General features: G+C 45.3%; 1 protein-coding gene across 1 annotated transcript; it reads right to left on the bottom strand.

Moving 5' to 3' along the window:
• Positions 1-9,072: 9,072 nt before the first annotated feature.
• LOC120691118 (probable UDP-arabinose 4-epimerase 3) lies at positions 9,073-13,911 on the bottom strand. The gene is made up of 11 exons (XM_039974090.1): positions 13,769-13,911; positions 13,334-13,461; positions 12,505-12,629; positions 11,708-11,821; positions 11,512-11,619; positions 11,341-11,432; positions 10,760-10,901; positions 10,447-10,547; positions 10,193-10,322; positions 9,884-10,028; positions 9,073-9,581 (listed from the first exon to the last, which is right to left on the bottom strand). Exons 2-11 carry the CDS (start codon positions 13,371-13,373, stop codon positions 9,355-9,357), a joined length of 1,224 nt encoding a protein of 407 aa, XP_039830024.1. The 5' UTR covers positions 13,374-13,461; positions 13,769-13,911; the 3' UTR covers positions 9,073-9,354.
• Between the last annotated feature and the right edge of the window lie 247 nt (positions 13,912-14,158).

The following is a 14,158-nucleotide window of genomic DNA, read 5'->3' as shown; positions in this document are numbered from 1 at the left end:
GGCGCCGGCCCTCACGCGGAGCCCGCGCGCGTCCGCGACTGCACCGCCCGCGACCGCGTCGCCCACGGCCGCCCGTTCGCCCGCAAGGAGGCTGCGACTGCGCCGCCCACGGCCGCCCGCCCGTCCACCCGTGAGGAGGCCGCGACCTCGCCGCCGTCGCGCGGAGCCTCCGGCCCTACTCCCGCGAGTCCGCGACCCCTCCACCCGCCAGTCCGCGATAGTACCACAAGGAGGCCGCGACCGCACTGTCGTCCGCCTACGCCCGCCTGCGCCTGCTCCTCGAGGCTGGCGGCGCGCGCGGGAGGAAGGACACCGCCATCGCGCTCTACGCGCTCTGCGGCGGGGCGCGCGAGAACCAGGAGCGCGCCATCAAGGCCGGCGCCGTGCGGCCGCTGCTCGACCTCATGGCCAACCCGGAGTCCGACATGGTGGACAAGGCCGCGTACGTGCTCCACTCCCTCGTGGGCTCCAGCGAGGGCCGCGCCGCCGCTGTCGAGGAGGGCGGCATCCCCGTCCTCGTGATCGAGATGGCCAAACTAATCCGTTTTCCAATTTCATCAGGCGGAATCGCTGATCGAGATGCTGCGGCAGCCGCTGGCCATGGTGGCCGGGCGGAGCGGGCAGGGCGGCGCCACCGCGGCTTGCTCGCCGGCGCGCGCGCTCGCCGGTGGGTGAGCGCGCCGCCGTCGATCTCGCCATGGATGGCGCCTCGCTTTCGAGCCCGCGCGCGTGCGCCCCGGCGTCCCGGTGGCGAGCGGCGGAGCATCCTGTGCCGCGCCCCGACGAAGCGGGTTGCGCGGGTCTGTTCCGCACGAGGGCGGCCGGCTGTGGGGCAATGCAGGTGAGTACCCACCACCCTATGCTCTAGGGTTAGGGTTTGTTGTGCGATTTGATTCGAAATTGACCTTTTCTTTTTATTTGCTTTCGATTCGTGGTTGAATCATGCTTTCCCCTACTAGATCTATGAGCTAGCAAGGCGACTGATACCATTGTTTGCATTAGGATCACACTAGAGCACGGATCAGTGAGGATTTCTCTTCTTTTCTTAATCTGAGTGCTAGAAGATCCTAGATCTACACAAGAACACACACGCAGAGAGAGAGAGAGATAGGACCTTCAATGCCTGCAGAAAAGCTTGGTCCGGCCATCTCACGTTCGTTGATGGAGATCCACTCAAAGGCGGCGACGAGTGATGCAGCGAGGGCGTTTCCGGAGCGATGGAGTCGTGGTCGATGGCGACGACGACGGAACAGAGCTGGCGGCGGTGAAGGCGATGAAGGTGGGGCTTCCCGCTGCTCCAGCGCTCCCTCTAGATCGGTTAGGGTTTTGGGATGTGGGTGAGGTTCCTGCGGCACGGCGAACCTCGTGCTGTGTGCCCGACCCCTCACCCCCTTTTTAATTTAGCGCTGTACAGCGGGGGCCCACCAACCATTAAGGGTTGGACGCCCCCGATCAGGGCGCAAATCAAGGGCCTAATAGACCGTTGGGTCTATTAGGAAAGAGATCAATCCAACATTCTTCCCCTTGATTTCACTTTGTTCTTTAACTTTATACTTTTACCTGAAACTTTTCCTTTAGTTGTTCCATCACAGATTAATGAATAGAGCATGCTTTATCATCACGGTCCAAGGCCGATAGACTCAACAGCTACCACACACATCACTGTTTTTGAAACAAATTCTTTATCTTTTGGGCCCTTTTAATCACAGGCTTTCCCTTAAACCCATGCCGGCTATGTGTTCCATGAACACATTGGGTGGTAAGCCTTTAGTGAGCGGATCCGCAAGCATTTTCTTCGTGCTTATATGCTCGAGTGTAATAGAGTGATTCTGGATTTTCTCCTTTACGACATAAAACTTTGTGTCAATGTGTTTGGCAGCACCACTTGACTTATTGTTGTGAGTATAAAATACTGCTGGTTCATTATCGCAATACATTCTGAGTGGTCTATGAATACTGTCTACCACTCTTAAACCGGGTATAAATTTTTTAACCATTCAACCTGCCCCGAGGCCTCATAACATGCCACAAATTCAGTGTACATCGTCGATGAGGCAGTGACGCTTTGTTTGGAGCTTTTCCACGATATAGCCCCCCTTGCGAGTGTAAACACATAACCGGACATGGACTTTCGGTCATCGATGTCCCCCGCAAAATCCGCATCTGAGTACCCTTTTATCTCTAGAGAATCGGATTTTCTGTATGTTAGCATGAGGCCTTTTGTGCCTTGCACATAACGTAATGCTTTCTTTACCATGATCCAGTGTGCCTGTCCTGGATTACTTTGATATCTGCCAAGTATCCCGGTAACAAATGCTAAGTCAGGGCATGTACAAACTTGAGCATACTGTAAGCTTCCGACAGCTGAAGCATATGGAACCGCTTTCATTTGATCGATCTCATACTGGTTCCTGGGACATTGAAATTTCCCAAATCTATCGCTCTTGACTATTGGAGCAGGTGAAGGCTTGCACATATGCATACTGTATTTCTTTAGAACTTTTTTTAAGTATACCTTTTGTGACAGTTCTAATACCCCCTTTGTTCTATCTCGGTGAATTTCAATTCCCAAAACAAATGAAGCTTCACCGAGATCTTTCATATCAAAGTTTGAGGACAAGAATTTCTTTGTCTCCAGTAGCAGACCAACATCACTACTAGCAAGTAGAATGTCATCCACATATAGGATCAGAAAAATAAAATTTCCACTTCTGAACTTTGCATAAATGCAATTGTCCTCCTCATTTTCTTTAAACCCAAATTTTCATATGGTTTCATCAAACTTTAAATACCACTGCCTAGAGGCTTGCTTTAATCCATAAATGGATTTCTTTAAGCGACACCCCATATGTTCTTTTCCTTTCACGACAAAACCTTTTGGTTGTGCCATGTAAACATTTTCATACAAATCCCCGTTAAGGAATGCCGTCTTTACATCCATCTGATGTAACTCTAAGTCATAATGTGCCACCAATGCCATTATAATCCTGAAGGAATCTTTACACGAAACTGGAGAAAAGGTTTCGTTATAGTCTATCCCTTCTCTTTGCGTAAAGCCTTTTGCCACGAGTCGTGCTTTGAACCTTTCTACATTCCATTTGGAGTCATGTTTTATCTTGTAAACCCATTTACAGCCTACTGTTTTGGCTCCTTTAGAAATTTCCTCTAAGTCCCAAACACCATTGGAACTCATTGATTTCATCTCATCCTTCATAGCTTCCAACCATTTAGATGAGTGAATACTTCTCATGGCTTCTTCATATGAAGTGGGATCACCCTCCATATGAACCTCTTCTGTATTATAAACTTCATAGTCGCTAGAAATAGCCGACCTTCTTTCTCTTTGTGACCTTCTAAGGGCCACTGCTTGTGGCACATTTTGTGCCTCAACTTCTGGCACATTTTCCATAGGGGGATGTAGCTCCTCCTCCTCATATCCAATCGCGGGTTCAGGCGGTTCCTGGATGACAGGTTCCAAACCTTCGCTCACTGTTGGTATGGATGGAGTTGCGACAGGTGTTGACACCGTAATAACTGGAATAGTTGGCGCAGCAACAACCGAAGAAGGTACTGACCTATTTCAGGAACTTTTGGTGCAGCATCAACAGGTAGTGAGAAAAATGGCTCTTGAATCATAGGAGTAGGCACATACACCCGCTTCTCCTCAAGGTCAATTTATCTAGGTACCATGCTCCCCCTGATCATTTCACTTTCTAGAAAGACAGCATGTCTCGTTTCTACAAACTTTATATGTCTGTCCGGGCAGTAGAAACGAAAACCTTTCGATTTTTCAGGATAGCCTATAAAATGGCAGCTTACAGTTTTGGGATCCAGTTTTCCAATATTTGGATTGAACACTTTAGCCTCAGCTGGGCTCCCCCAGACCCGTAGGTGAGTCAGTGAGGGTTCTCTTCCTGTCCATAGCTCATACGGCGTTTTGGGCACCGATTTGCTCGGCACTCTGTTGAGAATATGGATGGCGGTTTTTAACGCCTCCATCCACAGACTCAATGGCAATGTGGAATAACTCATAATACTGCGCACCATATCCATTAGTGTACGGTTGCGCCTTTCAGCTACTCCATTTTGCTGAGGCTCCCCCGGTGTAGAGTATTGGGCAACTATACCATTTTCCTGTAAAAACCTCGCAAAAGGTCCAGGAACTTATCCATAAGGGGTATGTCGACCGTAGTACTCCCCTCCACGGTCTGATCTTACTATTTTAATTCTTTTGTCAAGCTGATTTTCAACCTCAGCTTTGAATATTTTAAATTTATCCAATGCCTCAGATCTTTCTTTAATTGGATAAACGTAACCATAGCGGGAGTAATCGTCTGTGAATGTTATGAACGAATCATAGCCATCCACACTTTTCACAGGAAACGGTCCACATATATCAGTGTGGATTATTTCTAATGTTCCTGCACTTCGTGTGGCACCCTTTTTGATTTGCTTTATAAATTTTCCTTTAATGCATTCAACGCATTGTTCAAGATCAGAGAACTCTAACTGTGGAAGAATTTCACTCTTCACTAATCTTTCAATTCTCCCCCTCGAAATATGGCCTAAACGACAGTGCCATAATTTCGATGAAGTATTTTGAGTTCTATTTCTTTTCTTTGTTTCTTTCTCTGACAAAGATTCATGCACATTCACATTACATACAGAATACACTTTATCACGCATAGATAATAAATAAAGATCATTGTAAAGGACAGCATCACCAATACAATTATTATCAAACCATAGTTCACATTTGCCATTCGCAAAATGACAACCAAAACCATCAGTGTCTAAGTGTGATACACTTATCAAGTTTCTTTGAAGCGAAGGAACAAATAAAACATCTTTTAATACAAGCATGAAACCATAAACTAGCTCGATGGAGACATCGCCAACAGCTTCAACATCTGCTTGTACTCCGTTCGTGACTTTAATGTGTCTTTCGCTTCTTTGCGTAGTCCTTGTCGAACGGAATCCCTGTAAAGAATTTGCAACATGTACAGTTGCACCAGAATCAATCCACCAAGTAGATTTAGAAAACTGTAAATACAAAGATTCATTAACAAATGAAATTACATTCTCACCATTCTTTGCCATTATCATCTTTAAGTAAGCGGGACAATCTGCTTTACGATGCCCCTTATCAAAGCAGTGGAAGCACTCATCTTGTGCTAGAGGGCGCTGTTGCTGACGCTGTTGCTGATACTTCTGTAGCATAGGGGCTTTGTCTTTAGCTTTAGAGGAAGAAGCAGCATGGAAAGGTCTTTTCTTGTTATTATGCACAAAATTGACAGACCCACCATTCTGTTTCTTGAGTCTACCTTCCTCTTGTGCACACATGGCAATTGACTTTTCCATATTCCACTTCTCTGGCTGTGAGTTATAGTTTACAACGAACGTTGCAAACTCTTTTGGCAGAGAGGCAAAAACCAGGTGCACCATAAACTCTTCCTTGAGATCCAAGTTCATTGGTTTGAGCTTGGAGTTCAAGGCGCACATCCCCATGATATGATCTCTTATAGTACCGGCATTGTCATAGTACATCTTTGTGACCAACTGCTCTATGATCTGTGTGGCATATGTCTTTGAAGAACCAGTAAACTGGATCTTTATCTTTTCAAGGTACTCTGTAGCTGAATCACACTCTCCAATTGAACCCAGAATGTTAGGATCAATTGTGTTCTTTATCACTGCCACACATTTCTTGTTGGCATTATTCCACTTTATCTTTTGGAGATCATAAGCCATCTTTATGGGAGCATAGTCCCTTTGCTTTTCCTGCCACTCAGCATCAGTGTCAGATTCCCCTCTCACTGGAGCCGGTGGCTCAGTGGGCTTTGGAGTGGTGATCATCTCATCCACCTCTCCATAGACGAAAGCAAGATCAACCTTCTTGATCCATTCGCCATAGTTGTCTCCTTTTAGAATCGGGATGTGACTGATGAATCCCATCAAGTTCATCCCCGCTGAAAATTTCAAAAAATAGTGAGAACATAATAACAACCATTGTATGTAATAATTTCAACGTTGGTCAAAAATAAAACATACAACTGTTTATGCAATTAAATCTATATCACCGTTGGGCAGAAATAGAAATAAATGCACAAAAACTATGAAATTACAGTATTGTAATTAACAATGTTGGTCAGAAAATTAACAATATCATAATCCTCAAAAATAACCTTTTAATCATGCTCTTAAACTTTAATTGTCTCGTTGGTTCGAATTAAAGTAAAGAGCAACTGTAATGACTTTTGCAGCGGAAACATGTAGAAAATTTCTATTTTCAGAAGCAATACTGTGAACTTTTTGGCTCTAAACAATATACACGTTGGTGCAAAATTGAATAGAGATCAAACTATAAACAAAATCATGCAAAATACTATTGAAATTGCTTCTGGAAAATAGAAAAACGATAAAACAGTACACTGAGCAGGCGGCCCAGAAGGAAAAAAACGGCCCTGCTCGGCCACCTCTTCTTGGGCTCAAAGCCCGACAGCCAACGGCCAGGCCGCCGAATCGGCCCGCCGCGGCGTCCCCTCCCCCGCCCGCACGGGCCGCCTGCCAGCCCAGGAGGCGAGGCGCTATCTCGGCCGCCAATCTTGATCGGACGGTCGCCCGCGCGGTTCGCCGGATCAAAACCCGACGGCGACGCGGCGTCCCTCAAACCCTAGTTCATTCTTTCCCTCCCCCTTCTCTCTCCACGCAACGGAGGCGACGGCCACTGGCCATGGTGGCCGGGCGGAGCGGGCAGGGCGGCGCCACCGCGGCTTGCTTGCCGGCGCGCGCGCTCGCCGGTGGGTGAGCGCGCCGCCGTCGAGCTCACCATGGATGGCGCCTCGCTTTCGAGCCCGCGCGCGTGCGCCCCGGCGTCCCGGTGGCGAGCGGCGGAGCATCCTGTGCCGCGCCCCGACGAAGCGGGCTGCGCGGGTCTGTTCCGCACGAGGGCGGCCGGCTGTGGGGCAATGCAGGTGAGTACCCACCACCCTATGCTCTAGGGTTAGGGTTTGCTGTGCGATTTGATTCGAAATTGACCTTTTCTTTTTATTTGCTTTCGATTCGTTGTTGAATCATGCTTTCCCCTACTAGATCTATGCGCTAGCAAGGCGACTGATACCATTGTTTGCATTAGGATCACACTAGAGCACGGATCAGTGAGGATTTCTCTTCTTTTCTTAATCTGAGTGCTAGAAGATCCTAGATCTACACAAGAACACACACGCAGAGAGAGAGAGATAGGACCTTCAGTGCCTGCAGAAGAGCTTGGTCCGGCCATCTCACGTTCGTTGATGGAGATCCGCTCAAAGGCGGCGACGAGTGATGCAGCGAGGGCATTTCCAGCGCGATGGAGTCGCGGTCGATGGCGACGACAACGGAACAGAGCTGGCGGCGGTGAAGACGATGAAGGTGGGGTTTCCCGCTGCTCCAGCGCTCCCTCTAGATCGGTTAGGGTTTTGGGATGTGGGTGAGGGTGCTGCGGCACGGCGAACCTCGTGCTGTGTGCCCGGCCCCTCACCCCCTTTTTAATTTAGCGCTGTACAGCGGGGGCCCACCAACCATTAAGGGTTGGACGCCCCCGATCAGGGCGCAAATTAAGGGCCTAATAGACTGTTGGGTCTATTAGGAAAGAGATCAATCCAACAGGCGGCGGTCGTTGCGGTGGAGTGACGTCTTCCCCTTCGCAATCGGGCGATCCCACCCCCACCTTGGTCGTTCGAATGTTGTCAGCTTCCTTCCTCCGCTTCTTCCGGCCGGCGCGCGCATGTAAATAGCAGGCAGCGTGCTTGCGTCCGCGATCGAATGTACGTTTCCTCAAGCAAAATGTCCTCCGAAGAATCTAGCCTCTCTGTAATTGCCTTTCCTTTCTCTGCCAAAGTTTCCACTTCCCAGCCTGGTTGCTTCCTCGCCGCCGGTGGGTGCGTGCCGCGAAGCTGCAAAAAGGAGCTTCGTGTTCGCGCGTCTCCTTCCCGTGCGCCTTGGATCGTGCTAGTCTCAGTGTGTGACGTGCGCGTGCTGCGTCAGCAACGAATCAGAAAAGTTGGTTGGTCTCCGATCCTGTGGTGGGTGCGAGTGCCTCGGGCAAGACTATTTCAACAAGTCGGAATGCTCTTTTAGACAGCCAGGGGCATTTTAGTCTTTTTAGGGCATCTTCTCTCACCTTCCAGTTTGCAAATGAGTAGTTTAATAGGACCAATGTGCAGCGCACAAAATTTACAACTCATGGTGGGCTGCAGACTATTTCAACAAGTAGAGTGTGCAGTGCACAAAACAGCATTTTCGGAGTGTCCAGTAGACAAAAAACCCTTTTTTATTAACGTTTGTGTGAAATGGCAGACATTTTAGTTGGAAGGCAAACAGAATAAACAGGGATCAGGCAACCTATACATATTCCGGTGCAGTTCTGCAAGAATTTAAAGGTTGTTGGTTATGTGGCAACACTTTCCATCTTTGGGGGGAAAAATATTTGACCATAATTTGGTGGCCATGCAGTTCATGCTCCACAAAAAAACATTATGATTTTTTGCATGAAGGAAATATCAACCACGAGTCCACGACCACTGCCAATTGCGCATCGTTTCAGCATTTTACTCCGAAGCAAATTGAGACAGGCAAGAGGTACAATCAAGCAAGAGTCGCATGAAAGATTTCTGCCTCTTTTTTACATGTCAGGACCAGGATACAAACAAATTGTTTGCTAGGATACCTTCCAACATAACATAAATGATGATCACACAAACCTCAAACCAGCTTCCAACCTCATTCGTGACAACCTCAAGAAGCTGGATATGTGCTCGAGTAATTGACCTTGTTAACAACCTCATGCCTACCTCAAGTCCTCAGCCATGCGTACCACATAAAGCTGCCTGCCTGCATCCCAAGATCTAAAAAATCCATACCACAAGAAGCTGCACCACGGGAAATTTTGTTGCACATCCACGTTCCCCTGTATGTATATAGATTGCATTTTTCATCAAAGCTCAGCACAAAAACCACAGAGCACATATCTAGCAATCACAACACTTCAGGTTTTTCGTAACTCAATTCAGTCAAATAGCTTTGCAGCTTGGACTGGCTGAATAAATGTACATTTTTTTAATCAACACTTCATGTCAGAAACAATGTAGTTTGCTCTTACAGGAATGCATCCAGGATTTACAGCATACCCAAATCATTGTTTGTCTTTGCTAGCCAAAAAACCAACCTTTGAAAAAAGAAAAGAAAAGAAAGAGGGTGAGAAGAATACAACAATGAGTGATTTTGAGAAGAGTATTGCAGCAATATCTTATACCACTAACTAAAGAATCAATATGTATCGACGATTCAGTGAAATTATTGATCAGCAGGCTATATTTAGTTTGTCCCATAGCCGTGTGGATGTGACTTTTGCCACCTCCATGCGACTGACAGGCTCTCCTTGAGGTCCGTGTATTGAGCCGTCCAGTTGAGCTCCTTGTTGATCTTTGTTGGGTCGCTGTATACTTCTGCATAGTCTCCTGGCCTTCTGTTGAGGTACTCAACTTTGATGTCAACCCCAGTTGCCTTCTTGCAGGCATCCACAAACTCTCTAACCGAGCGGCCTGAAAAGAAGACATGCAATCATCAGAGCAAAGTGGCGCTGACGGCACACGAAACACATCAAGTGTCTTCAGGAATTATTTACTTCAGTCACTCATCCAGTTTTTTGAACAAATCACAATTGATATTTTATGAGGTTTTTGTGTACATTCTATAAAGAAATGTTGTCCCAGATTAACTGTTTGCAGGTCCAACTATGTCACATTACCATGTAATTAAGCAACATATTTATTAAAATCCAACTCTCCATATGAGCAAATACTAATAACATTCAAATAAATAAAGAAATCTTGTCTTGTCAAACCTCTTCCGGTTCCAACATTATAAATGCCAACTTTTCTAGGTTCTGCCTTGTTGAGTGCTTTCACATGAGCGTCAACTAGATCTGTGACATCAATGTAGTCTCTTATGCAGGTTCCATCAGCTGTAGGATAATCTGTTCCTTTAACCTACAGAAAGATCATGCATATGTCTCAGATCCATCTTCCAATACGCTTCCGCAATGAAATGCTAATATATTTGGCAAAGCATGGGCAGCTTGGCATGCAGTAGTAGACTGAATTATGGTTTGTTTCACAGATATTGCTACAGACATAGTACAAGAAAAAGATACCTTTAATCCTGGAATGACTCCTAATGCTGCATCAAAGCATGCCCCAGATATCCGACCATGCTCTCGTAGTTCTGGCCTGGGAGCTTCACCTAATCTTCCCTCAGGGTCAGATCCAATAACATTGAAATATCTGGTGCAGAAGCCAATGTCGATTCAGACCAATTAATGAATGTTCATAAAAAATAAACAATTTATGAGCAGAAGTGTTCAGAAATTCAAGGCCCTAAGCTATGCAGCTGGAGGGAAAAAAATACCTTAAAATCATGACAGCCATATCAGCTCCCTTCGACTTTGAGAAATCTAATATGATATCCTCTGCCATTTTCTTAGCTTTTCCATATGGATTGATAGGGAACTAGGCCAAGGTAAGGATAAATCAATAAGTATTATAACAACATCATGTCTGTTCGCAAAGTTAAATACCTAAAGTCATTAAAAATGGAGAAAAGAACGCAACATTTACATAGCAGCCCAAATTTGCTTGTTTCAGTAATAAGCTGACTAAATGACACCGCAACACAAAACATGGTATTATTAAAAGCCATCTCAAGTTGTCAACATAACAACCTGAGGCGTGGCTTCTGTAATAGGCATCTTCTCTGGTTCTCCATAGGTAGCACATGTACTGGAATAGATAAGGGTCTTGACTCCATGGGATGCCATAGCCTCCAAAATCAGTAAGGTGTTTGATGTAATATTGTGATAGTACCTGTTAAGTTGTTGAGGCTGTTAGAAACATTAGACAAGTTAAAGATATTTAAAAATTGATCATTACATTCGTAAAAAATACCTAAAGATACATGATAGTAGGTGGATGAACATGCCAATAATATTACAGTGTGCCATCAATGGATGCAAAATAAATTGTTTAAAACCTTACATTATCTAGTCCACTAAAGGCAGATTAAGAGAGAGGTCATGAGAACTAAGGAAACAGATCAACACGATGGCCAGCACAAGGTAATATTAATACCATTTTCCCTGGCAATGCATGTTTCAGGTGATTCTACACTAGAATGCGTAAAGGAGTAAAAGCCTGGATGCTCTCTACATTTTATGTTGAATAAAATATGATGATCTTCGATCCCAATAGGCCAATATAAGTGTCAAACTATCACCAAGGTAACAACTAATGGCTACAGACTTACCTAAGGGGTTCCAGTGTGCTCTCACCCACGTAAGCAACAGCTGCAAAATGCATCACAGCATCAAATGCATTTTCAGCAAATATCTTGTTGACCTGGGAGCCAGTTAAGTGAAAAACAAGACTTTGGATGTAACTCCATAAGCAGAAGAAGCATAAGCATAAATGAGGATACAGATTTCTGGTCCCCCAGATCAGCAAAGATGAATTGTAGCCTCCCAGGCTGCGGAAATAACTTCTGCAGAGCCTTTACTGCTCCCATGTTTCCTCTAGAGAGATTATCCTACAAGATGAACCAAAGTGTGCATCAGCAGAAAAGATTAAAAGAACAAACAAATTCACACACTCAATACAAAGGAAGTCTTGATTACCACAATGGTAACTCGATAGTTATCCTTTAAGAGCCTTAAAGAGGCATGTGATCCAATATAACCAGCTCCTCCTGTTACTAAGACGTGGGTAACACCAGGTTCATGGCGAGAAAACTGCAGGAATATACACACCACAGTCAGCTTTACAGTTGCGAACTGAAGTTTTTACAGATTCATCCAAGTTTTGTATACAAAAGTACAAATCAGAATTATCTGTCCAGATTGCTTGGGTATCACAAAACAAAAGTGCCATCTCATGGTTGAAAACTGCAATTGTCATGATGTCACTCAGGCCTCAGCTGCCAGACCAAGCAGTGGCAAAAAAAGACATGTACGCATGACACATCAAGTTGGAACATGGCCTAATGTAAAAGACACTGCAATAACAAAGACTATCGGCTGGAGGGATGTCACTTTCATCATCTGTTTGTTTGCACTACCACAAGAAGGTACAAAGATACGAGGGGGAAAGAAGTAGGATAGTACTCTCACTTTCTGTTCTTATTATTACCCAAGTGTATATTTACAACACAAATAAAGGGCTATGCTTTGCTGCATCTTCTACAATTTCTCCAAACTAAAACATCTTAGTCGATGAAGTGCATTACAAGTTACAAGAAAACAAAAAGGAGGGAGAGTCTCAGAAGAGGTTACAACATTACTAACTATATGAAAATTAATTGATTTTTAATTTATATATGAAAAACATGAGTAGAAGGTGACTTGGAAAAGTTTATCAAAAGGAATATGATAGGAGGGAAAAGGTAAAGAGAAACATGGAGCCATGGACATCTTACCACACTATTGCCACCAAAACTAGGAGATTGCTTCAGAACAAATATACAGAGAGCTGTGAGGACCAGGGCTGCAATGATTTTCCCAACATTATGAGGCTTCCGCCTTGCATCGAAGTACTCCATCCCTGTCAACAAGAGAAACATATAAAGGGACCAGTCATACATTTAATCATTAGAAACGAAGCACACTCAAGATCAGATACAAATAAGTCTGCCTGTTATTCAGAACATGCAGTAAGCATACTCTGCCTGTGACTTGAAATGTGATCTTAGCTAAGTGGCTGCTGTTTTCTTAAAGATGTGTTGACCAAATCTAAATTAAAGGTTTAATGCACATCCTACTGACTTCGATTGAAATATTGCACCTAATAGCTTTAGTCAACTTGCCTGCCTTTCTAGCAACTGAAATCTTAATATGCACATAACAAGCATTACTTCCAGCAGAAGAAATACATTGTTTTGATTTTGAATCACAGAAAGGAACTTTTGCACAGAAGCACTCCATGAACAAAAATACTGTCAGAAAAGATACTACTTGTCTTACAAAACCACAGTTCCACTCATCGGTACGCGTAAATAGTACCTTCAAAAGCTATCATGTGCTTGCACACCAAGTGAATCCCATTGTAAAGCATAAAAAGGACAGCTTTTCGAGTGGAGAACTAAAAAAATCAGTTTCATTCATCGGACATGAATTGGATGGTCGACCAGAACATAAACAAAGGCCAGTGGTGGTGGGCACACATGCTTTAAGGGACCGTGGGGTTAAGACATGTCATTAGTATCTAAAGCAAGAGTAATAACCGAGACAAGGGGCATCGAGATCTACCAGCCCTAGGCAGGCTTGCCCTCCGGTTTAAAGGGATCATGTAAGAATTCTGCTCCTTGAGATGAAGCTGCCGATGGTAGAACACCTACTCCGCCACCGTCAACGCGATTTTCCAGCCAGAAGATCAACTGCAGAACCATCACATGGCATGCATCAATGATAATGGTACAGAAACAGAAACGTTCCATTTCCAGGAAATACGATGAGAAACAGCAACAGGACAGGCAACTCATACGGGTCACAAACAAGATTACAATTCACACCATTATCAGCAAAACCGGAGTTGTCCCAAGTTTTGCAAAAATTCGAAATTAGTAGGTATCATGCCTATATTCGTAATTGGGTCAGATCCGAATCCGATTACAAATGGCTTGCATTAGGGTTTGGAGTGTTCGGTTTCGACGGCAGGAAGGGAACAGAAGGGGGCGGGCGTACCTGGTGGTGCTCGCCGCCGGGCGACGACCCGGCGAAGGGCGGCGGCGCTCTCCCAGTCGTCGCCGCAAGCAGAGAGAGAGAGAGAGAGAGAGAGAGAGAGGTGAACGAGAGAGAGAAAGCGAGGGGAGAACATCCAACATCTCATTCTCTGGTGTTAATGGGCTCTCAGTGTGCTTCGGTTGTTACCAAGTAACGGCAGCCATCAGATCGATATTCAACGGCTAGAATCAATGCGGGAGCTTGCCCCCTTGCGACTTTTTAGAGAAACCCCTAAACAAAGTGGTCAGTTCTCAAGTGCGTCCTGGACTAGGACAATGGTACGTTCACATCGACACCCTTAATTTGTTTACATTTATATTACGTAAATTCTTCCCCATTCCAGCCTCTTCC

Source organism: Panicum virgatum, chromosome 9N (assembly GCF_016808335.1).
Source record: "Panicum virgatum strain AP13 chromosome 9N, P.virgatum_v5, whole genome shotgun sequence".
Classification (NCBI taxonomy): domain Eukaryota; kingdom Viridiplantae; phylum Streptophyta; class Magnoliopsida; order Poales; family Poaceae; genus Panicum; species Panicum virgatum.
Note: the sequence above shows the minus strand (reverse complement) of the source record. Positions and strands in the feature narration are given on the sequence as shown.

Coding starts and splice junctions, on each gene's coding strand:
- LOC120691118 (XM_039974090.1), bottom strand. CDS start 13,373: ATGATCCCTTTAAACCGGAGGGCAAGCCTGCCTAGGGCTG. Junction 11,822..12,504: donor GTTTTGGTGGCAATAGTGTG/GTAAGATGTCCA, acceptor ATATTCCTGCAG/TTTTCTCGCCATGAACCTGG. Junction 11,433..11,511: donor ATCTGGGGGACCAGAAATCT/GTATCCTCATTT, acceptor ACTGGCTCCCAG/GTCAACAAGATATTTGCTGA.